Source organism: Coloeus monedula, assembly GCF_965178545.1.
Source record: "Coloeus monedula genome assembly, chromosome: 1".
In the NCBI taxonomy this organism is placed as follows: Eukaryota; Metazoa; Chordata; class Aves; order Passeriformes; family Corvidae; genus Coloeus; species Coloeus monedula.
In genome coordinates this window covers 74,968,849-74,994,017 of record NC_138781.1, presented here as the reverse complement: position 1 = coordinate 74,994,017, position 25,169 = coordinate 74,968,849, and the positions used below count along the sequence as shown (strand labels likewise).

The 25,169-nt window shown below is 40.7% G+C and overlaps 1 protein-coding gene across 1 annotated transcript in view; it reads right to left on the bottom strand.

The window, feature by feature from the left end:
- Positions 1–2,265: 2,265 nt before the first annotated feature.
- The window catches only part of BCL2 (BCL2 apoptosis regulator), a gene marked incomplete at its 5' end in the record, with an annotated part of 92,626 nt that continues 69,722 nt past the window's right edge, over positions 2,266–25,169 (bottom strand). Inside the window, one exon of the mRNA XM_082293268.1 lies at positions 2,266–4,931. Within this exon, the coding sequence (XP_082149394.1) occupies positions 4,797–4,931 (135 nt within the window). The 3' untranslated portion in view covers positions 2,266–4,796. The remainder of the gene's footprint in view (positions 4,932–25,169) is intronic.

Here is a 25,169-nt window from a genome sequence, read left to right as displayed (position 1 = left end):
AAGCACAGGCTACACCTGTGGGCTGTATTTCACACAGCAAAAGCTACTCAAACCTGGGCCACTACATCAGACTGGTGAGTACTGGCCACTGTTGAGCAGAACAGGTGAACAGAACTATCAGGAAGGAAACATTACATGTCATTTATGGGACTACACTCAAAATGTTTGAATAGCTTTTTATCAACAAATCCTAAACAATGCAAATGCAAAACAAGTATCTCACAGTGTGCTTTTATTATTTTTTCACAATAGAAACTAGACAGACATGGAAAGTTTAATGGCAGCATGTTCTTATAACATTTTAAAGACAACAACATAATCATATTAAATGATGATAAACTGACAAACTACATTACCATACATACATCATCCAAAGGTACTAGATAAACAATATCTGCTTATGTACATTTATGCTGGTGATAATTAAAATTCAAATATTCAGAAGAAAAAGAAAAAAACCCGCTATTTAAATTATAAAAATATATAGTTTTTGTGGAACTCTTAATGCTGTATTACTTTTTGAAGATAATTTCACTGTGTGATGAAACTGCATTAATTTAGTATAGAAGTGTGATTTAAACCAAATACAGATTAAATTAGCTCTTTTGTCTTCCTCATATTTAGCCTTGTTGGAAAGAGAGATAGGAATGAAAAATAAAGCTGGGATTTTGCAGTGAGAAAAAATTTTTATACCCATAAATTAAAGTATGTATAATTTTTCATATAGTACTGAGCCATAAGCTCATAATAGAAATGAACAATTTTGCTAGTTTGTTCAGAGATGGAGAGCAGAAAAAGAAGAAAGGCTTTAAACATGCTAGCTCATTATACTTTTAATCAATAGGTTTGTGAAGTGCAGGTGCACAGCTAAGCAGTGTTATGCTTCAGGGTCAAAGCATGCAGTCCAGACTCTCGCTGCCTCAGCTGGGGAGACTGCGTGGATTGGGGGGACTGGGACTGTGCTCTTTGAACTGCATCACCTTTGTGTTGCCTTTGCACATCTGGTTTCAGACTTCTGTTCTCACTATTGTTCCTTTTCAGTGCAAAACTACTCAGGCTATATAATCCCCAATCACAACAGCAAACTGATGAACTTTTATAGACTAGATAATTTTACAATAATTTACACGTAATTTTGTAATCGCAAGTTTTTAGTAATCATAGCCATGTAGTGCACACATTTGTAGCTGCTTTTAGTTAACAATTATGTTCTGACCATCCTGGGTAAACTCCTGCAACATATGAAACTGAAGATTTTCTTACATACCAATGTCATTCTCCGTATCTTCCAGCTCCCTTTCTCATCTGTATAGTCTCTGTTACCTCCACAGCCCCATTAGTCCTTTGGTGGATCCAGTGCTTGTTCCATTAAGAAATATCCTCTGTATCACCTCTGAGTTCAGAATACTTGCAGAATTTTTTCATCTGTTCCTAAGTTACTGATTTATGACAGGTCTCAGGTGATCCTATGGAATATTTTTTCAGAAGCAAAATACTTTCATTATTTTCTTAAAAAATTGAGTGAAAAATATTTAAGGACACCTAAGTTGAATATAGCAAAATCCAGTACTTCTCTTCAATACCTATACATTTTCTGTTTTAAAAAACTGCCTTCAGATTAACAAAGTTCTATAGTGAAAAATAATTGTGGGGTCTTTGTAAACTTTTTCTCTGCCCTTGTATCATCCTTTTTCAATGGAAAGGATGAAAAATAAACAAATTCCAGGTAACACTCATCTTTAACTAGGGAGATACTTCAGTGATCTCTCTATTTCCCTCCACTTCTTGACCTCTTCCTTCCTTTTTGACCTCTGATTCTCCACACTTAAACACTTCAGAAGTATCCCTCTTTTTAATTTTTTTTTTCTTTACAATTTGGATATGGTGAGAATGGTCAGATGTCTGTGCCTACATAGTGACAGAGGATGGGTTTTCACTGAAGCATAGTCTTTGAGCATGGAAGTCTGTAAGGCATTTTGTGGAAAAAAAATCTTACATGGAAGTGTAATGAAGAGTAGAAAAGACAGGAATTATTGCAAAAGAAATGCAAGAGTGAGAAGAGAGGATTTTATTTAAGAGGTTCAAGCTTTTATATACATTCAAAGTTTCTAATATGTTTTCTTAATAAATGTATGATCAACTATCATAATACCTAATGCAGCCACAATATTGTACTATTCTGCAGTCAGGATGGGAAAACTCCATTAGCTCTTTAATAAAATCATCAACAGTCATCATGACTCTTCTTTTTGCCTGGTACTAACAAATACACTGGGAAGTCCAGTGAGTAGACACAACAGAACACAAAATCCTCAGTATTTATTTAATTGTGTATCATGTGTCATTTTCATATTATTTGTAAAGCAGCTTTAAAAAACTTTAGCCATTGGAAGGTATTAAAAACAGAAACCCCATTCAAATTATCCTGGTATTATAGCAGCACAGGAATTGGTATTTTTACTACTTTTGACAATGTAAACCTTTAATAAAATAAACAATATTGAAACAATTTGAGGTCTAATAGTTCATAAACTTTAATGGGCATATGGGCACAAATTGAAACGAAGACTAGATTGTGAAATGAAACATAAGCTCAATACCAGCCAATTCCAGTTATGCAATTGGCTGCAGACAAATTCAGTTTGTAAGCTGAGAAAAAAAAAAAGCCCACACTCAATCCACAATACTCCTCAGTTCCTCTGATTTGAAATATTTTTCATAAAAACCCTACATGAGCATGCCCACTTCTTACAGAAGCACTCTGAAAGCACTGCAGGTAGTTTTTGTTTGATGGTGGGATTTTTCTTTTTCCTTTTCCTTTAATAAAACATAGTTCACATTTTTGTGTTCTTAGAAATATTTCCTTTCTACATTTCTATAAAATTAAGTAATTTCAAATCTGAAATGTAAGCTCACTCCATCTTTGCTCATACAAAGTGTAGGTGCCACGACTAAATAGCAATAAAAATGCTGAGATGTACAACTCTTAAAAAAACCAAACATAAAAGCAGCTTTGAAGACACAACATCAACTACAGCCTTAACATTGAACATATTACATTCCCGAGTTACTGGAGATATTTTGCATATAATGCCACAAAGTTATTCAGCTGAAATCTTGAGGTTGGAGCTACAGTTTATTCACTGTATGTTTTTCACCCTTTGAGCACTTATGTATTGTACGGTACATTTTATCCAGAGCTTTGCAAACTTTCCTTTTACATCTGGACGTCCATTTACCCACTAATCCCAGATTTCAAAAGTTCCATAGAAAAAATAGAAGCGCAGGACTTAAAACATTTGAAGATGGACATTTCCATGCCTCAGAGCAGGCCCTGGGACTTGACACTTCAGAGTCTTCGGTTTCCGGGGGACTCTTGGTCCCCGTCAAGCTCATGGAAAGCCCTGCTTTAAAAGGCATTGACACATCTGGTTTCAGAACACAGGTCTGTTTATAAAACTGTATTATGTACTCTGCATTAATTTTACTTGCGGTGCATTTTGTAACAGGAGCAGATGACTTCACACCTCCCACTCCCCCTTTTCCTTCAGCCTATTTTCACTTGAGATGACAGTAGGCACCTGCACAAGCGAGGTGTCAAAGAGTCTCTGTCCAGAGAGGATTTTGAGTTTCTTCATCATCTTTTCTTCTGTAGACAGTCTTAGGAAATTGTTAGCATGAAATAATTTTGAGAGCGAGGGGCAGGATGATAAATCTCACTTTCCTGTTATGAAAATGAACTTGATTTTGGTGTCCAGTTTGATAAACAAGGATAGTCAGAGCTAATCTGTAACTTAGCTGAGGTCTGCTTTTTGCCAAATAAAATTAAGATATTTTTCAACTTTCCGGGATTTAGAGACCACATCTAATTGGTTTCAAACCCCCGGAGGAACGCTGTAAGTAAGCAGGATTAGTTGCAGATATGAGCCCACTAAAGTGGGACACAGGTCAGGTCTTCAGACTCCAGCTCTGCTCTGTTGAAGCAGGCACTTAAGGTCTCCTGATGTTTCCGTGTCAGTAGCCACAAAAAACATTTTGCTGCTGAGAAAATCATTGGAACAGCAATCTCCTGCAAGCCCCAAAGATTTAACTTCACACTTCTATTAAAAAAAACCAGTTGACATGTGTGGGTATTGTGACTATGATGTGATGGCACAGCTGGTTAACTTGAAAACACATGTTTAAAAGGCATAGGCAATCATATTTCCAACTGTTCTCCTGTAGGGATAGCCAAGTGTCCTTCAAGAAGCTTCTTTCTTGACTCCACATATGTACCATATTGAATTGTTTACTACGTCAGTTCTTGCCAGCAGGACAGGGTGAGGACTTTGTTCATGCTGACCTTGTCTTTCAGATCCCTCCTGGAAAATGCTAGAAAATTCAACACCATTTGGCAGTTTTTAGCAGCTCAAGTAACTGCCCTTGTAAGTGTAAGCAGGTAGGTCTTTGTCAGTATATTCGCTCTTCAGAGATAAAATAATCCAGCCAGCGGCATTAATTAAAAAAAAAAAAAGAACGTAAAATACTCTGGGGCTCATTAAAGTTAAGAATAACAACATGATGTGATGACAGATACAGCTTGCTGAGGTTCTGAAAATAGCAGGTTAAAATGTAAATATCTTTTAATAAATAATTTTCCGGCAATGTAAAAATAAATGATATTTCCTTTGGCAGTAATAGCTGATTTAATCTTTCGCTGGGAAGTTGCTTTGCTCATAAAATATTGTGCTACAGAAAAAAAAATATTATTTTGTTGTTTTGAAAGACTTTTGTAATCCACAATAAACTGGGTGACTCTACTTATGTCCGAGATAAGCGCCAAGAGTGATGCAAGCTCCCACCAGAACCAGACTCAGGATAGTCTTCAGAGAGATCCAGGAGAAATCGAACAAAGGCCTCATACTGTTGCCATACAACTCCACAAAGGCATCCTAGAAAAATGAGAAAAGGAGTATCAGAATTGCAGTCACTGTTTCTTTTGGGGAAGGGGGGATGGGGAAATGAAGGCAATTTCTTCACTCTCAGTCGTCAACCAGCAATCCCGCTGGCACAAGAAGACCACACAAACCTATGAATTAGTGATTTGGGAGCTCAGTTTTTCATGCTTAAAAAAAAGTTCTCCTGCCTATTTCTTTACAAATATTGCTGAAACTACTTATGGTTGTGGCTGCTCCTTTAGGCATGCCCAGTCTAACAGAAAAGACAGAAGCAGTATTTTTAAATACAAGTTACCACTATTTTGGGTCCTAAATGTTGTCTGTACAAACATACACAAAGGGAAGTAGATGAACTTTCATTCTCCAAATCTTTCATTTCCACTGGACATGGGGCATCTATATTGCAGATCAGCTTCATTGAAAACAACGCTGTATTTGTTTGGTTCCCTTGGGATGGGCTCAGAAGACTTTGTATAGTAGCCACAGATGTTTCTTCCATATGAACTGAAGGTGTTCAGGTTGTGTTACACCTATGATAATCTTTCACAAGTGTCATCAAAAAGGGTGATGCCGTGGTCATATGCTCCAGGAAAACCTGGTCATGCACGTAGGCACCAAATGGAACGGCTGTTTAAGTAGCAAAGAAAAAGTTTTTGTGACTCATAAATACAGTGGGATTTGACCGGGCTAATGATTGGATTGGTCATACTCTGCACGTAGTGCCTTTCTTTCAGGCTGCAATTCCTAACAAGCATGACGCTCCAGAGCATTCCTGAGAGACAGATAAATCATACTGTATGGCACGAAAGCAGTAAATAGCCAAGCTGAATGACTAAAAATGTGACAAAACTGATAGCATCATCATTTATGGCAACTCTTTTACTGTGCAGCCAATTAAGGTCTGCTCCCAAGCTATTGAAAAAAAACCATGAAACAGCTATCTAACATGATGGCTTTTGTCTCTCCTTTTATTACCCTAGACTTCCCAATTTTGGTAGAAGTTAACATTCTCTATTAAAGTCATAGTGCCTTTAGCTGTTTTGCAGTGTTATTATGCTAGGAGGTAACCTGCCTTCTAAAAATGCATATATTGTTATGGCTTAAAGCAGGAATTGAGGAGAGAAAGGTGTCCATTATTGATGTAAACCTTCCAACTGAGTTAATGATAATCAAATTCTGTAGTTAAATTAGCTTCCCTCATCAGGCATCTCTAGTTGTTAACAGAATAGGAGCATTTGTGGTTTTACCACGAGAGGGCGTGTAAGGTTTTTAATATTTTGACTTCTATTCACTAGATGTTGAGTGATATTCAAATAAATAACAGATATTTACTTCCAGAGTAAGTTATTATATTAAGTAATGTTGGTGCATGTTGGAGGTCAGAGTGGATGTAAGTCGGTAAGACTTGGTAACAGAACAGCCACAGGCTTTGGCCAACTGAGTGACGTGAAAACACGTCTGCCTCTTGCTATTTCTCAATGCTTGTTCCTCTAGGCAATAATTTTCCAACTTGGGTTTCCAAAGGTATATTCTTAAGCGAAAGCAGCTTAACCTTTTGTGGGGGGGATGGAATGTTTTAATGCAAACTCTTCATTTCAGAGAGAAACTGGCAACTTTTGCTTAGCTGCCTGTTTTTTGACATAGACATTTGCAAACTCTGGCCTTAATATTCTGCTGTGCTGTTGCAGAGCTGAAAAAGCACACTCAGTTTGCTGTGCAGCTCTTTGGAAAGCTGCTTTATTTCTCCTTAAGGCTATGAAGTAACACAATATCCTAAAATGTTACAGACTGGGCTAAATCCTGTTGTCGCCAGTACAGACTCACTGTCTTCCACAGGAGCCTTGTCTGTATAAGGAGTGCAAGATCAGGCCTTATAAAAATACAACAAGGGTAAAGTTCAACACTTGGTGATATTATTATGGGTGGAAAAGAGAGGAAATGAAAAAAAAAAACCCTCATGGAAATGCAAGTCATGGAAACACTTTAACGTTAAGGTTTTCATGGTTTCTTTCTGTGGGGAAGGTCTCACTTCTGTATATTCATGACGGTAGATGCATACCCAGTATGAATATCAAAATGAGCAGATTTTGTGCCTCCCTTCTATCCCAGTTCAGGAACATTCCTCCCAGTTTTTCTGTGAGACCATTTTCAATGATTCCATAGAGCTCCTGGTATTGGGTATGGAGATGGACGGAGGGGAACAGTAAAACTTGGATACAAGACAAAAATATGGCATAACCTATGGCTCAAAAGAGGAATGTTAACAAAAAATGTGCAGCATGCAGTACTTTTTTGTCCGAGATTATTACAACAATAACATGAACCCAACCTAATGGTGTCTGCACTATATATTACAAGTAGCTCTTTATGATCGTTCCCCCTCCCCTTCTCAAACATCCTGATTAGGCCTATTTCCGAAGCTTGTTTGAACAGCCTGTCACTATTTGTTTAAGTTTCAAACCTGTTTTAAATAAACACATGTCCATTTTATGTACTAAAACAAGGGGGGTGGGAGGAGGGAAGTATGACCCGTTGCTGAAAACTATTTTAGCACAAAGAGAACCCTAAACAGAATCTTAACTGTTTCATAAGGTTTTGTCTTCTGTAAAGCCATGTATTTGTCACTGGATTTTTGTCACCTAAACTGCTCTGTTTAAAATAAGAGAATCTCAGCTAAAATAAATAAGATTAGGAAAACTGTTTGAAACACTTGATGTCCTTTGAAAAGCACTCTTTATAATGAAAGCAAGGGTCCCCTTGGCAAATAGACTGAGGCAAGTTCTGGCTTGGTCAACCTTTTTGGAAGTCTTACACAATTGGAAAGAAAATCATTGCAGACCTTGCTTTTAAGACCTTCAAAATTTAATGGGAAGTTATATCCTGGATGTAAAATTATATCAGGGCTGTTAAAAATTACATGGAAAAGAACTCTTCATTCAGCTCTGTAAGGTTTTAAAAAGTCATTTCTTAAGAAGCTTTTATTAAGTCAAATCAGTCCATTGCTGGTTTACTGTGAAACTTGGTGTTGACTGTTTCCATGAAGCAAGAAAGGTGGCAACGGGGAAGGGAATGATGCTCTGCCTAAGCTCCTCTTAGGCACCAAAGCACCTGAGATGCCTGCTTCTCCTACCTGTGCTTGATTTGAAGCCAGGAGGGTTGCCCCAAGGAGGACTGCCCCATACTGCCTTCTTGCCCACTGGTCTATATATAGGGAGGACAGAGCATGTTCCTGGTTAGAGTTCCTGGGATTTGCAGGGAGCCCAGGACAGAAGTGGAATTTGTCACTCTGGGAGGATTAGGAGGCGTAATAGTGCACTGAGTCAGGGCAGTCTCAAAACAAAGAGATCACACTATCCTGCTCTTCCGCTGGCCCAAATTCGGCAGCTCTGATCCAAGAAACAAATGTCATCTTTAATTACACGGGCATTCTTTGCTTGTGGAATGAGCCAAGTTTGTTCAGCCTCAGTCCTTTTGCAGCTCAGCCTGCACCCTGGCCCGAGAGGCAAGGCACAGCTCCTCGGTCACAGAGGAGGACGTACTGCCCACAGGCTGAGCCCAGAGAAGCATTACAGATCTGACGGCTCCTTACTGAAAATCTGGAGGGAGAAGGCAATTTCTGACTGAGGGGGCGGCAGGGAGAGCAAACATGAGGAAGTAAACGCTTCCTTTTTCTACCTGAATCAAACAGCTGGTGAGGAAGTGACTTTATTTCCCTCGTTATCATTGGGTTGGCAGGATATCCTCTTGAGCCACATTGTATTGAATGAAGAGCCAGTGAGACTTCCATTTTACTGAACGGGAATTGCCTCGCAGCTATTTTACGCTGCCCTCTCTGTGACTCCAAAACAAACAAACAAACACACACTAGCTCCCGGCTTTTGAAGAAACTCGCACAGGTCTGAACAAGGCCACTTTGCCACCCAGTACGGGGCAGGAGAGGGAATGGCATACACTCTGATGCCAAGGCTTAGCAGCTGAATGACTTTTCCCTCACCCCTGCCTCCACACGAATGACATAAATTCTCATAAAAGCTTTTGTTCCTGCATGGTAACTCATTTCAGAAAGAGTTTGGGGAGGGAGGGAGGGGGCGGACAGAGCTGGTTAAATCGTCCCATGTTTTCTATGCAGTGAAACCTCATTAAAATGTCATCTTGCAGCTAACGAGAAAAGTTCTTGGAACACAAGAAGTAGACAAATGTGTAGCTGTTCTTTTCCCAAAGAGTTTATGGGTCTTTTATGCAAGACTAAGTCGTGAGTACATGCAAATAAGGGCAGCTCAGCCCTTGGCTGTGTTGTGCCGAGGTGTGGCATTTCACAAGGTCCGTATCTTTAGAGAGGCCGATATCTTTTTACACCTGGGAGTGCCGACATGCTGGTAGTCCTGCCAGGTGCATATTATCAAATTATAATGGGAAGGAAAGAAGGTGTCACCACACAAACCCTGCTGATCATGGAAAAAGAACCGGCCTAGTGAGTGGCTTTGGCATGTGAGCCCCTGAACCGATTCCTATTTGGTTTTTTTTTTCTTTCCCCCTTCACCTTTGCTTGTGGTAGAAATGGGTCTGTTTTGGAGACATGGTTCACTGGTGAACACAGCAGTGCTAGGTTAACGGTTGGACTCAATGATGTTAGAGTCTTGTCCAGTCTGCTATGATTCTATGATTCTGTTTTGAATTCTCTGTTTCTGCAAGCCCTGACACAGTCTTAGGTCTGCAGCTGATGTGTTAGATGCTGGCTGCATATACTTTTGTTTGTCCAGTGGTGTCTGAGGTTTCCGACTTTGGACAAAACTGGTTTTCATCACAGTAGTCTTGCCTAACTTTGTTCCTTGTCCTTACTATCTATTTGTATAAATTTCTGCATTGGTGAGCGTGTGATTTTGCAGGTCCTAGTCTTGCCAGGCACTCACTGTAAGGCTGTGTGAACTGGCATCAGTGGAAATATTATTTGCATGACTTACTAAACATGTCACTCAGATGGAGACATCTAAGGAGCGAGTGGTTAGGTTTGCTCATGAGAAGTGATGCATATGCTTAGAAATATATAAATGTGAGTGGTTATCGTAATGGAATGACTAGTCCCCCCGTCTGTGCTCCTAAAGAGTGACCCTGCTGGCAGGCAGATTTCCTCCAGACCCCTGTGAGACGAAGAGTAAATCCAGGCTTTGAGGAATAGTCAAGCCACCTCTTTAAACACAGGATTTGTAAGGTGTTGATCATTCAGCTTGGATGGAAATCCATCCGGTGCTCAGACTAGGCCACATTCTTGTCAAACCAAGTCAGCATGAGAACTGTTTCAGTAATTTAGTCTTGGCGTCTCTACTTAATTCATTTAGATGTGGTTCTGCAATATGCAAAAGCCCAGACCTTGTTCTCTTATTCCTGGAAAGGCCCACGCTATAAAATGAGGTATTTCTGGCATCAGGATAACAGCTGTTATGTCACTGCAGCAGCTAGCTGGTGGTATTTGATGGGTGCCACTTCTGAGGGAGCACTATTAGCAATTATGAGAAAAAGAAGGCAAGAAGGCCTTCTGGACAAAATACTGTGTTCTAACAACATGGTCAAAGCTGCTCTATTTGATGCTTCACAATTTTCAGATCTTTTGTGGTTGATAATCCTACTCAAAGAATTTGCTGGTTCATATAGTTTTATTTTCTGGAGGTATCTTACTTAAACAGAGTGCTAGAAACCGTTCTACCTAGAAAACAAATGTGTCCCAACACATGAATGTCAGTTGCACTAAGACCAACTCATTAGTGGGCCACATTCTTCCCCAATTTATCAAACCCATTCTAAAGAGTTTACATTCACACACAACAGTAAATTTAGTGGCACCCATTTGTGGATTTGTGAATCACTCTGAAGGAGAGAGCAAGTGTCACAGACCTGCTGGGGAGACTCATCTCACCCTGTAACATCACTCTTACACCTGCATCTTCCGAAAAGAGGCTGGATGCATTAAGACCTCTGTCAAATCTTCAGAATAGCTTTAAAAAAATAATGACAAAATGGGCTTGAATGTCAACACAGGCCTGTTTTTCTCTAAATCTTGCTTAAAATCTCTGTCTTGCTTGTAACTGGCTTTCAATATGAGTGCCCTTATACTGCAAATAGCCCAGCTAATTTAAAAGAGCACCTCTGAAGATTCTCTGCAGTGGGTCCTGCACTGACAGTAGAGGGAAATGTGAACACATCCCCTGTTATATTCCCTGCCTGCTCCAGCTGCCCGTGCTGCTCTTGGGCTGCCGCAGAAGAGTTAAATCATGTAACTGCCTGGGAAACGGGAAATGAAAGTAGCTGCTTGTAGAAGTGGTCAGAGTGCTGTGGCACAGTGTTTGTCCTCAGGGCCACGGAAGCTTTCATTTAACAAGCACATCCAGCGGTGCCGGCCTCAAGGCACAGGTATGAGCGAAGGCAGAGAGAGGACAGCAAGGTGGCGAAGCTGTCAGCTTGGGGAGGGACCTGGCTCAGGGTGGCCTTGGCCAGAAAGGGCTGAGTGCACGTGTGAACCAGATGGGTGAAATCCAACTGGTCTGAGCAGGTTGTCCCATCGACTGCACCACGAGGGACCAGTCATGCGTTTTTCTGCTGCTTATTTTAACATCCCTCAGGGATATGTTCCATCTCATGTTTGTTATTTCAACACTCAGTTCTGATCCAAAGCCCTTTGGCTTGACAACCTCGTGCTCAGCGTTGAGCAAGAGTAGCACAGAGCTGGAGTGGTGGCCTGGCTGTTCCATGGTGCTCCATGGCGCTCCATGGTGCTCCAGCAGCACCAGGCCATGTGGAAGCGCCACCCATTCCTCGTGTGACTTGAAGCAGGCACTCGTTTTTTTTCTAAATCTTGTGACAAGCAACTGATTTACAGGGCCAGTGAGACAACACAGCTAACATTACGCTAAAGTAACCTCACAATAAATCTGCAATTTAATGAGTAAGTGCAAAAAAAGGCTATGCTGTAGACTTCAATGGACAGTTACATTTCTACCACCAGCCACCTGGAAAATACGAATTTGCCCATGTGTTTTCTTTGGCAGCCTAGACCTCATTAGCGGCTCAGACCATTTCTGCTCACCTGGAAAAGCCTTACTCGAGGCAGAGAAGAGGCAGCATTTTTTGGTCATTGGTGTCTTTTGCCATTTCCAAAGTCAGCCCTCCCACCAGGAGCTGTGGGAGGCAGACAGGTCCTGGCAGTCTGATGGAACACTGAAAATTCTCCCCTTCCAATGTGGCGCACATGAGAATGGGGCCTCTTGGTGTCTTGCTCCGTGTTCTCATCAATTCACAGCTAAGTGATAATGGGAAATTAAAATAAGGGGAAGTTCCAGGTCTGCATCTGCTCAGAAGAGATTGTTTTTAATTGGGTGCCTCCCCCTCCCACTTTTTGTCCTTTCTGCCCTGTTTGCTTGAGCAAAAACGTTGAGACCTGGGAGAGAAATGGAGGGTGAAGGAGCAGGGAAAGGAATGAGCAGATTCTGTGTAGACTGAGGCAAGTAGAAATTTGGACAAAATTAATTAAGTGGGACAGGTGAAAACTGTTGTCAAAAGAGGTGAACTTTTAAGCCAAGACAGCTTTATGCGTTGCCTTGCCTTATGGACAGGGGGCTCATAGGTTAAGGTAGACTGGTAAATCTTTGATTTTTGGGTTCATCCAGAAAGTCCTTTGGCAAATGTTATCAGGTAAGAGCTAACAGGGACCACATGAAAAAAAAGGACCAGTTAGAGTGTAAAAATACAAACCAAGTCACAAGCAGACTAAAGGACTTTGTTTTGTTATTCAAAACAGCTCAAATTCATTTGCATACACAGTTGTAATTCATTAACTGTGACCCTTAGATTTATTTAAATGCCACCCTGCAAAACCAAAATATGAAGACCTAATAAAAGGCAAACCATCTCTGCCTCTCGATCTCCAAATCCAACACCAAAACATGTAACAGGCATCCTGCAGGAGAACTGGGATCTCCCATCCAAAGGCAAGTACCACCAGGATGCTGGAAAGCAACACACCTTCTATCCATATGTATACTTTAGTTCTTCTGTAACAAGAAATAACGTGTTGATGATATAAGGAAGGGCACAAATTCTGTGTGTTTCCTTTCAGCAGGAAGCTTTAAAATGGAAAAATATTAGACACTGGTGGCAGAAGAAAAAGTGCTATTCTTTAAGTACTTCAGGGGGTTTGCTGGTGTCACTGTTCTGGCCATATTCCTCGATGGAAACATGGCTTATACCAGCTGCAGGAGTCTGCCAGCATGGTTGAATTACCTCCCAAACCATGTGAGTTAAACTGGCAAAAGGACTCCTCTCTGGTCTAAGTCGGCGCAAGTCTACATAGTGGGGAAGGGAATCATGCCAAAATAGTTATCTTTGTAGGCTAGGGATGTGATTTTTTCCCCATGAGATAGTTGTGCTGGCCAGACTTTGTCATGTAGACCCTAGGAACTTTTATTTGCAAAATAAGACTGTAATTTATTTTAACCAGATGTTCAGCACTGATCTGTGTCTGTGCATTCACAGCACACTCCAAGTAATTTTTACTGTGAAAGACATATACCTTGGACACTGGTAAGATTTAAAAAACATAACGCTGAAACTTTAAGACTGTGGTGGGTTTTCCTTTCCTTTTGTTGGTAATGGGTAGTCCCCAATGAAGTAAGCTGGTGTTCTGGGTGTTGAGTTTTGCTCCTATCAATCAGATTCCCCACAGGTCCTGTATGGCAAAAGTCTCAGCTCTCCCAAGTATCAGAAATTCACATCAATTGCTGGAGCAAGTCATGCAGTTCCTCACAACCTAATGGTTGCTGGAAGAATAGAGTGAGCGCTGAAATGACCTAGGATCTCTCTTTTCTCAATAAAAAGCAGGAGGTATGAGTGCCAGTCCTCTGAATAAACAGATCCCTCTTTGTTTTCTTTCATGCCTGGTGTTCTTGAGGGGAGGCAGGGGCTGGTTCTGCTACAGGACAGTGATCATCAGAGTGGTCACGTAGCTGTCACTGGAGCCTGATGTACCAACCACTATCAACAAGTTACACATACACATCCTTGGGAACAGCTGAAATACAGCTTAGCCTGCATTCCTATGGCCAGTCATTCAAAACAGAAACTAAAGGATTTAGCTAACTGCTGCTTTTTTTTTTTCATAAGCCTGCATGTCCTTGCAGATCATTCACAAAGGGCTGCACATTTATATTTCCTGTTGACATCCTTTGAAAGGCAGAATGCCAATGGAAATTGGATCTTTTAATCAACAATTTTTGTGGACAGCAAGTCGGATGAAAATTCATGAAGGATTGAATTCTATCATTGTGACCTTGAACTAAGAGCACAAGGAAGGAGAGTGCTGTTAACTTAGGCAGGAAAGATTGGTAATTACTTCACGTGTTGGTGTTTCCAAGTGAGGAGAAATTTCATGCAAAATTTCAGATACTCAAAGGAAAGAATATAAAACAAAATCAGGACTGTCAGCCAAGAAAAAAAAAAAGCATCACCTATGAAATCAGCCTTGAAAGCTTCCCCAATTTCTAAAATAAGTAAGACCCCACAATCAAAATTGATATAAAGTCCTTCATAAATGTCGTAATTTATTTTTTTAATACTTCTAAGAGCAGGTGGGACGACACAGCAGAGGGGAAGAGAGTGCACACCTTGCACTCATCAAGCCACCTCAGGGGCAGGGATGAGGGTGCAAACGCAGGGGGTATATTAGAATAGTACTCCAGGCAGGCTGAATATTCCTGCTGTGAAACTAGCACAACCACTGCTCAGAGGCAGCTCCAGAATCCCTTTGCAGTGCCCTGCCATGTAGATGTGCCCTGAGGCACTACCAGAGAAAAAATGACGGATGCTGCTTCCCCTTAGAGCAATGTGAGCTGTGACTCTTGTGCCAGCAGCTGCTGCTGAAAGCCTGATCTCTCTTGCCCAGTCACTTCAACGTAGCCTCAAGAATTTCATTAACGCATTAATCTGCAATTAAAGAGCTGCCCTTGCTTAAGAGCCAGAGGAAGTGATTACAAGGGCTGAGGAATTCACGTGTGGTGGAAGGAGAGGCACTAGATCTGGAAGTAGGTACAGAAATCATCTAGAGGATGACCACAAGTAACTCCTGTGTGCATTCACCTCACGCATCTGTCCCACTTCGGGTGATGTCCCATGCACATCTCGATGCTCTTTTCCTTGGAGTTCTGCCATTGCTGCCAGAAGAATTCTTCTCCCCCTAGATCTTCCATCACTGATATCTGCTGCTTCTATCCTTAAGTGGGAAGGCCCAAGGATGGTTTCCATCAGCTTTGCATCAATAGGGGCTTCCTGCCACAGTGGTAACTTGGCTGGCAATTTATGGCCGGAATCCAATGTATTAAGTGCCATAAGCCCACCCAGGAGCCTTCAGAACCTCCTATAATTAACTGTTGCTGCTGTAAATTTAGACAAACCCAGGAAATCACATGCAAAATTCTGTCTGATTTGCTATCTAATCACTTTCTATCTAGGTTCTTATACCACACACATTGCTGTGGTATCTGAGCATCTTGGTGCCTGGATGCAAGTCAGATAAACCCTTTTCAAGCTAGCTAAGCTGCAGTCCCGACACTTCTACACTGTTTTGCAGCCAACTTTTGCTACGAGCAAACTGCAAAGAAGCTTCTTCAAAGATTCACTGAACGTACCAGCTTCTCCTGTCTTCCTTTCCCAGTTAATGTAAGGTTGGGAAATTTGCCAAGCATCATGCTAAACTGAAAAAGACATTCAAATTTCAGTGAGTGCATGAGCCAAGGGAGCCCAGCCTGCCAGAATGTTATTGTACTGTTCTTAAGAAGTTCTCGGCATTAAGACTTCATTTTGTTGTGTGCCTGTCTGTCTGGTTAGGAGATGCTCCACTGGAGACCAGAAAGTCATTGCTTCCTCAATATTAAATACAAGTGTCTCAGTCAGCTACAAACCATTTGTTAGCTTCAAACTTTTGAGTCAGTTTTGTTTCTTTTTCTTTTAAGATTGGAGGTGTTTGATCCTGCGGTTACCGTCACTTGAAACAAAACTTCTGCTTTCAAGAAGATTTTAGATATACGCTTTTCTGATGACCGTACAATCGAAGCGTGCACACAGACAGGGACCAGCAGACAAAAATGTGATGAAAATAAGCTGTATTATTTCTGGATTAGAAATAATAGATATGGGTTTGATTGATTTAAGAACAAGTAAGGGAAGAGGAAAGTTCAGAACTTATCTACACTTCTAACAGTAAAGAAGCAATCCTCCCCCCAGTAGGAACCATTTATACTGATATCAAAGTGTATTCTGACTCATTAACTGAAATACGTTGTGCTGGTGGGAGACAGTTATATCAGCAAGATTTTGTCTACAGAAGGGTTTGCACCAGTATAACTTATATCCATAAAAAAAGTCAGATGCATCAGCACAGTAGAGTGCAAGCCAGGAATGAAGCATCAGGGAAAATTTGCAGACCAATGTTTTGGGCTATTTTACATATCTGTGTTGTAAAGGTTTCTGTATGTCCATAATAAGAGCAGTTAAAATACAAAGATCCTCAACCTCAATCTACAGTGATCCAAGCATCAAGAAACTAAAAGAAAACCAAAGCACCTTCCTTTTTTAGGCCATTTACTCCCATAGCTTTAGCCATAGAGTTGGGGGGAGGGGGTGAGGGAAAGAAGCTGAACTGAGCTGGTAATCACAGCATTAGGTTGATTTGACTATAAGAAAACTTTAATTTCAATGTTCCCCACTGGGTTTCTGGTATTTATTTCCTTATTTACTTTTTGAGCCTATTTAATACTTTGACCTGAAGGAAGAAGAATTTGTACAAGCAAGAAGATTAAAGGTTCAAATTAGTTAAAGATGAAACAAATCTATTGATTCATTAAAGGCCAGTGTTCTCAGTGTCGCCAGTGATACTATCATGTATTAAACTGTTAATATGCTTGAAGAAAAAAGACATTTTCAGCACAGGTTATAGATGGCTTTTGATTGGAAAAAAATACACTGCTGCTTTGCATCCTTTTTGCCTAATGTTTTCTGTCCCATCCAAATGGCCTTTCTACATATGTAAGAACCATGCAAGGGTCAGTGAGTCTCTTCTCATGCCTACCTGACCCTCTATGTTGGTTTCAGTCTAATTTTGCCATCTGTGTTCACTCCAAAATTGTACCTCTGAACTTGCACTTCTTTCACATATTGGGGGCTTTTTATATGCTTTGTTCATGTACTCGCTTTCCTTCTGGTGCGTGTTTCTTCAGCCATTTCTTGTGTGATTCCTTCTTCCTCTGGCTGCTTAACCTTGCTTCCTTCATTACTTCTCTTTCCACTATTCACTTTCAGGCATTCAGTGCTGCCTTGCAGTTTCCACAAAGCATTTGTCCCTACACAAGTTATGCCTTTCCTTGATGGTATATTGCTTATTCCTGTCTATGAAGCAGAAGTTAGTGGAGACAAACACGTGATTGTCATCATGCCAGCTAATCATGCTAGAGCCATGGTCCCAGCAGGTTTTAACTGCAGCTGGCTGCCACAACGCTGAGTGTAGCCTAGGTGGATGCAATTGCCAAGTCACCACAGGCATTGTGCCAAAGGGACTCTTCAAGGTTGTGCTGTGACACAGCATTAGCCTGCAGTGAAGACTGGCCCTGCCTAGTACTCGGTGATAGCCCAAGACCCAGTTTGTGTCTTTGAATAAACCCAAGTCAAGGTGGTGTTCCTCTAGAAGCAAGCAGGGGTCAAGTAGCAATGTTTAAAACAAGGTTTATTCCAACATCAGCTGTGTCAGGTTTGCTGTGAAGCTGACACAAAACCAGGCTCAGAAAGCAGGGATACCTGGGCACTGCACAGCTGTAGACCTGCATGCAGAAACCTCCTATGTGGAAGGTGTGGTACACCTGTATGAATTATCAAGGAGCTGGTAGTGGCTGAGCCATATGAGAAGTTCTCTGAAGGCTTTCATGCTCCCAGGAGGAGGAGCAGCTCATAAAGCTGTGTTTATTACTTCACCTCTGGCCAATTTTTAAGAGTAGATTTAAGAGGAGGAAGATGAAGTTGCTCTTTGTTGAATTTTTTACATGTTAAAATACATACTTATGTCACAGAGGTTAAAGAAAACAAAAAGAGCATCACCTTGAAGAGGTGAAAGTTTGATCCCTGAACTGCCATACCGAATTAGGTTTCTGGTACACCTAAGTGTTAGTACTCAGTGAGTTAGCAACCATCAGTTTGTGATTAATACCCTAATTAAGAGCAGTTTCATCCTTCCGTCTCTAATTTTTCCAAGATAGTGTTGCGCCAAGTGTTAAGAAAATTGCTCTTCTAATTTGTGTGCCTTCTCATCTATTTGGCCAAGCTTAGGGGAGTAGCTCAAGTCCCCATTACCACAATTCTGTTAACAATTCTTTTGAGTTCAAAAATGCTCATTCTGTTTGCTTTTCTTAAGCTGGATATTAGCAACAAAGACCTGCTAATGTCTTTACTTTTCAAAAGTTGTAAAAATGCTTTGGAATTTCTAGTTTAGCATTTATTTATTTGTCTTCAGAGATTCAGTTGCATAGCCCTTCCCACTTACAATTCAGTTAAATAATGTTCATGTTACCCTTCTATACAGCTGTATTTCCTCTGCCTCCGTGGCCCAGTCTTTCTTTCCTGAACAGTTTGTAGGTGGATAATGATGTTGTTCCACTACATTTCCCTACCACCCATTGCTATTAAAATCATCCTCCATGGCAAAATACTCTGATTGATTTTTACTTTTAAGGTTGTTACATTTGTCTAAATAGTTAACGCTATTCAACTCCTTTTTCTGATACCTTCCCAGTTTTCCTGAATTCCCTTTTATACATTTACCAAAATTACGACTCTCCAATGGTTGCAATTGGCATCATGTTCTCTGAATTCACAAGATGCAGCCATATATACAGATGTCTTTAATAGACATATCTGACTAATATGTTCCCCAGACGCTCATAACTTCTGGCTTATTTGCAGGATCTACTTCTGTTCTGGTCCTCTCCATTTTCTAGGCTCTCCTTTACTCAGTTACTCTATCTAACAAACTAAAACACCTTCTTGAACAGTCTGTTCTGGCCACACTGAGAACTGGCACAGATCTCAATGCTTCATCAGACTTGCATATGAAACTGGGAACGGCTGAGTCAAAGCCATTTGCCCTGTCTTGGACCAGAGTTTTCTGTCTAGCCAAATGATGTTACTTCCCAGACAGTTTCTCTTACTGGTAAGAAAAGCTCATCCAGTGCCTCATGATATCCATTATTTTGGCTGAAATTAAGAAGCTTGCTGAGCTCGTGTTCGTCATGACCGTGTTCCTAGGGACAGCTGGGGGTGTTAGTCTCACCAGGCTCATTCTGACCATCTCTGATGGCAAAAATCATCTTTAGTTGCAAAGAGTTGCACTGTCTGCCAGAGAAGGACGATCTGACCCTCCACTCTGCAGCCATCGGGAGACTGGCTTCTTAAAGCAAAGCCTTGGCCAGCTCGTGTCTGAAAGCCACCCCTCCCCTCCCAGATGACCTTTCAGCTTCTGAGCTTCCTCAATTTGTCACAGCCATTTGTGGGACTTCAGAACATTTGAAAGTAAAGAAGCAGAAGCTGTGTCAGATCAATGGTCCTTAAGGTAAGATATTTTAATCAGTTCCATACTCAAAGTAAGAGTTACTGTCTTTTTATCTACTTGTGTTAATAAAATGTTTGGCTTTTGGCTGGGCAAACAACTGCTAGTACTGTATGGCCTATGCAAATTCTTTCTCATTGTCACTGTAATGTATCCCACTCACCTAAATCTTCAAAAAATATGCTTTCAAGTTAGATTCCTAAACCCAAGTAGACTGAGTCTTGCAGTGGGGACCTCCTGCCTTGGTTGTCTGAAGTTAGGCAGGTGCCAATATTGGAAGTCTTGGGCCAGGAAATATACTATAAAGCTACAATTTGGATGGGGAGACACAGGAAACCAGTTAAAATTCCTGATCCCATGTCTAAAATTTTAATGCATTAATAATCATTGCATTGATAATAATTTAATTAAAGCTGTTGGGATTTAAGAAACATTTTCTGAAAATTGTGTTTGAATTTTCTGCACTCTTTATTTGACAGGAATCAGAGTAGAGCAATAAGACTCTAAGAATACAGAAAACTTTTCAATAGGGAGAGCACTGGAACAAGCCATTTGGGAATGTAGCCATCTAACTGAACAAGGAGTCAATGAGTGACAGGGAGAGAGAACGTGCAGATGGAGATTTAGCACTCCCGGTCCTCATCATGCAAGAAATAGAGGGATTTCAATAACATAAGGAAGCACAGGAAATTCAAAGCTGGTAAGACAGCATACTTTTGCATGCCATCCTCAATTAGACAATTTTATTATATAAAGTATTTAAATTAGATAATTGCTACAGAATGCTGAGACGTGAGTTTAGTGAGCTTCAAAGAGTAAGCAAATACTTCTACAGTAAACAAAAGCTGTTAACAGTCCAAATAATAATAGTAATATTACTACAGTAATAGTAGTAGTAATAATAATGGTGGCAATAATAATAATAGTACTAATAGTTGTTATTATTATAATAATTATAATGGAAGGCTTTTTTTTGAAGGATTAAATCAATCTCTGATTTTTGGGATTAGTGTGAAGTCTTCAAAAGGACTATGCAAGACAGGGGGGAGGATGGGAGATGACACTATCCTAAATCCACCTCTTGTGGCATTTCTTTGCCTTCATTTGAAGCAGGTGGTGACCAACACAGGCCCAGACACAGTCTGTGCTAGACTGATCATGATTCCAATAATGAAGGACAATTTTTAATAATTATGTATTAGCTGAGCAGGGGATTTTTGTGTCCTTCAGTGTTTATAAAGACTTCCTGCTAATTTTTTTCATGTTCTTCTAACAAAAAGACTGTGATTGAGACAAAATTCATGGATTCCTAAAGTAAGATTTTTATAGAAATTTGAAAAAAACTGAGCAACATAGTACCTTTAACTTAAGAAAAAATTCCAGTATGTCTTTTTATCAGGAAAACTAATGGGATTATTTAATATTAAAGAAAAAAGCTGTAAGTTAAATGCAAGGCATAATAAAAGGTTGATAAAAGAAGTTCAAACCAGAATTTTAAAATGGGCGAGTTCTTTAATCTTAAAAGGAGCATTTTCATAAACTATTTAATGAAAACTAAAAAGTAAACAGAAAAAAATTAAATTTTGTTTATGTGCTTTATCCAAATGGAAGGAATAATAATTCAACATATAATGACAGCAACATAAAGGGATGAGGCTGTATTTAAAAAAAAAAAAAAAAAAAAGATAGCTCTGTTCTTTACTTAACTGAAAATAAAGCTAAAAACCTGGTAACACTACGGAATTTAACCATGTGCCAGGGTTTAAAATGCTGCTGTTTACGTAGGGCCACCTTCACTCCTTTGTCCAGCCACAGACACTGTGATGGGTCAGTCATGGGTTTTTAACTGAATTAATCACAGCAGGGGAGGACGCTCTTCCCGGCTGCTCTGAGCACCATCCCTGCATTCCTGCTCTGTTTGAGGCTGGAGTGAATGCTGGAAGAGGCCACAGACATCTGGCTGATGGTTCTGGGGCAGAGGGCCAGGCTGAGCACAGGCATCCTCATGGAAGGCCACCCGTAGGAGCAGGGACACTGTCTGTCTCCCTTGATGTGGTGGTGCTACAGAGGACAGCAAAATCACATCAGCCTGCAGGACTATCAGTCTTTGCTTCTTCTCTACTCTCCCTAGAGGACTCCTCAGTTTATTTTTATTTTTCAGCCTTCCTTGAATCTCTTTCATTTCCTCCCCTGCTTAATTATGCAGCACTACATTATATAATTTAGATAGAAGTACGTGAGCATTTTTAATGACATCAAGTCTTTTAAAACTGCTTCATGGAAGAGAATGCAGCTTGTACACCTGTAGCATGCCACGGGGTAATGCAGTAGTGTCTTTCTCACCATCAGCCGTGCTTCCCAAACTCCCCTCCCCCAAGTACTTTCACTCACCCCTTTTCAGACCACTAAGCAACCACTGCCAATCACCCTTCACGCCCCATCCCACCACTTTCACTCTCAGTCATTTGCCCACTGCCTGTGAATCTGTCAGGACGCACTTCACCAAACCATTACAGACACCCACCCCTTCTTAATCACCTCCTGAACCCTTTCATGCGGGCAGGGACATTCAGCAGTTGCTCAGCTACAGCTCTCAGTACTGTGGCCAATGCAGAAAACTCAGAGAGAGAGAGGAGAGAACCAAGTGATACGGACACTAGGTGGGAAACTCCTCAGCGAGAAGTTCAAGCAGGTATGACTGTCTCGGGGTGACTTGGAGAGTGCAGGAAACTCATCTGTTTGAAGCACTTCTGTAATGCAACAACTACACCCAGAGGCAGGTCTCCTTACTTTCAGTAATTACAATGACTGAGAACGAAACTCTTCCAGGTGATTCAGAGAAGCAGCCACCTAACGTGGCTATCCTCCACACTGCCCTCTGAAAAAACCTCTCTTCCCCTCTGTTGAGCATATAGGGAAAGTCCTTGCCTACCTACCTGAACCAGAATCCCTCATTTAGTCTCTCTATCTCAGTGCAGCATCTGTGGGAGGAGGTAACAAAGTTCTTGTCTGGGGCCCATGGAGAAGTGTTCCTGGAAGGTGAGTGCTACAGCAGCTGCGGAGGATCACCCACAGTGGGAAATAACAAGTGCCTCTGCATGCGCTCAGAGCTGGGAAGTCCCCACAAAGGGGTTGTCCATGCCTGCTGAGATCAAGCACAGACACTCTTCTCTGTTTTTCTTGTAAAAAGGGTCATGGAATTTCCCTTTGGGAATTATGTATTGTGGCAAGTCAATTTTCAGCTGTGTTTATCTTAAGTGGTTTTATATTCCTGCATTAGTTTGCTGTAGTAAAAGAAAATGCTATTTGCATATCACCTCGGTTTTTGAGTGGAAAATGACAAGAAGAAGAAGAAATTTCTCAACAACTCTTCAACCTGAACATTGCTTATCTTTTCTTTCAGCCTACTGTTGAATGAAGTACCATTTCGAGCTAAGGGAGGCACTATTTGACAGAACAAAAGATACCTCTCCACACCTGTCAAGTTCAAGAATATCTGGAATATTCAGATTTACTACCTTACAGAAATATTACGCAGAATCCAAAGATACTTTCCCTGTAAATAAATCCAACAGCTAAACACTGTTGATATACATATATGTATATGAATATACATATGCATGTTACACATATATACGACAACACGTGAGTGTACGTATAATGCTGAACAGGCGGAAGAACTAGGTGAAAAATCAAGACCCGTGCACGGAAACTAAATCTAGTATTCTGTTACTGTTTTCCCAGCTAATGACCATCCTCCAAAATAGTCTGGTTCATTAGTAAAGTCCACCACTGAGTGGTTACCGATGCAAAACATCCATCTTACACGTTGTAAAGGCTAAGTGCCAGAGCCTGAACTTCCTGTAAGCACCTGCTTCATCCACAGCCCTGAGGTGATCAGGTCCTCAACATCCTAAAGTGAACCTTCCCACAGTTCAAAGAGAGCACCTCCCAGCTGTGAAAAGGACCCCAGAGCTCAGCTTGTTGTGTTACCAGGGCTGTGGGGGTAGTATCTGCACAGAGACCAGGCAGACTCTGGAAGAGAACAGTCTGGACCATGCACTGAGGGTTTCAATTACGAGGTTCATTTAACCCAGAAAGCCTCCTGCTGCAGAAGGCCACAGATGTTTCGTTACTCTCCCTTGGTTCTTCCTATCTTGACAGGCATCACAGAGACACCGTGCATAATAAGGGTTTATTCGAGTTTTCCGCTCGGGACTGTGCCCTGACCCCAGACCACTGGCGGTGGATGAGAAGAGCCGATCTCATCCCAGCTAGCAGATGCCTGTGTGAGATCTTAGAGTTCTTGTCCTTCACAAACACTTCTTAGTTCTGTCTATTGCCAATTAAATCTCCCTATTGTGATGCAAAGAATGATAGCAGCATTTTCTATGTCCACACACTGCCTAAACTGATAAAAATGCTCAGTATATGTTAAGAATATAAGTGTGCTCAGTGCATTCACAACACACAATAAGTGCACAATTCAATTAACTAATGCAATTCATATTTCATTAGGACAGAAGCTGTTTGTGACCTTAAACGGACAACAATTTCATGACGGCACTGCAGAATTTTAATTAGATAGGATAATAACAAAGACAAATGAAACAGAGGGAAAACGCGCTGCCTGGCAGAATTGTTCCAAAGAACTTAAAAACAAAAGATGCAGTTGTTCTGCTAAGTTCTTCTCCTCCTTCCCCTTACTAATGATGCAGAGAACAAAACATTATCGCCTTTCTTTGCCTTTCATTTGTAGAGAAGGCTGTCTCAGCATTGGTGGTATGAACCTGGTATGGTACCGAAAGGTGCAGGGAAGAGAAGTCCAAGGGCCTGATTTAGCTTTTGTTTATGGGTACCTAAGTGAAGAGCAGCTCCTCTAAGAAGAATCATTTTTGTATCAGTTTTTCAAATTTGTTTCAAAGGCATAAATATTGGGCCCTAAAATCATTTGTGAAGGAAAGTGGTAAACCAACCAACAACAGACATGATTAATAAAATTGTTAGCAATATTAGGACAAAATAACACATAAAATCACAGTATATAAAGGACTGTGATTAAAGCAGAGAAGGATTCCAATATTAAGCTGTGATTGCTGTAATATTTCTTTGTGAACTACTCTTAAGAAAATGAGAAGAGATTAACAAGGTTAGTTATTACAGTCCTGTAGTAATTTCATCCTTAATCCAAAGTATTACCATATATGCTGACCCCTATGTGAGAAAAATGGCTCCCTACAGTCTGTAATTCAGTTTCATTATTTTACTATATATTGCCAAAACTGTATCTCATCTAACAGAAACTTAAAAGGATGAGATCCTTCAGGTTTTAGATACTACATTTAAAGAGATGACAGAAGGATGAAACTATCAGATCAGAGTTTGCGGTCTGCAGAACAGGCTCCCCCTGCCCCCTCCTTCCCAGACTATGACTTATGTTTTAAAGATAAAACAGTAAATAAATTTTGTACAAAGATGGCCAGATTTTGTGTTAGAGGCAAGATGCTGAATAGGAAGCAGTTGGATGTGTAGCAAGATGTGTCTGTTTAATCAGGATATTTGTCGATCTGGGTCAGTAACAGGATGGTTGTTTGTCCCTG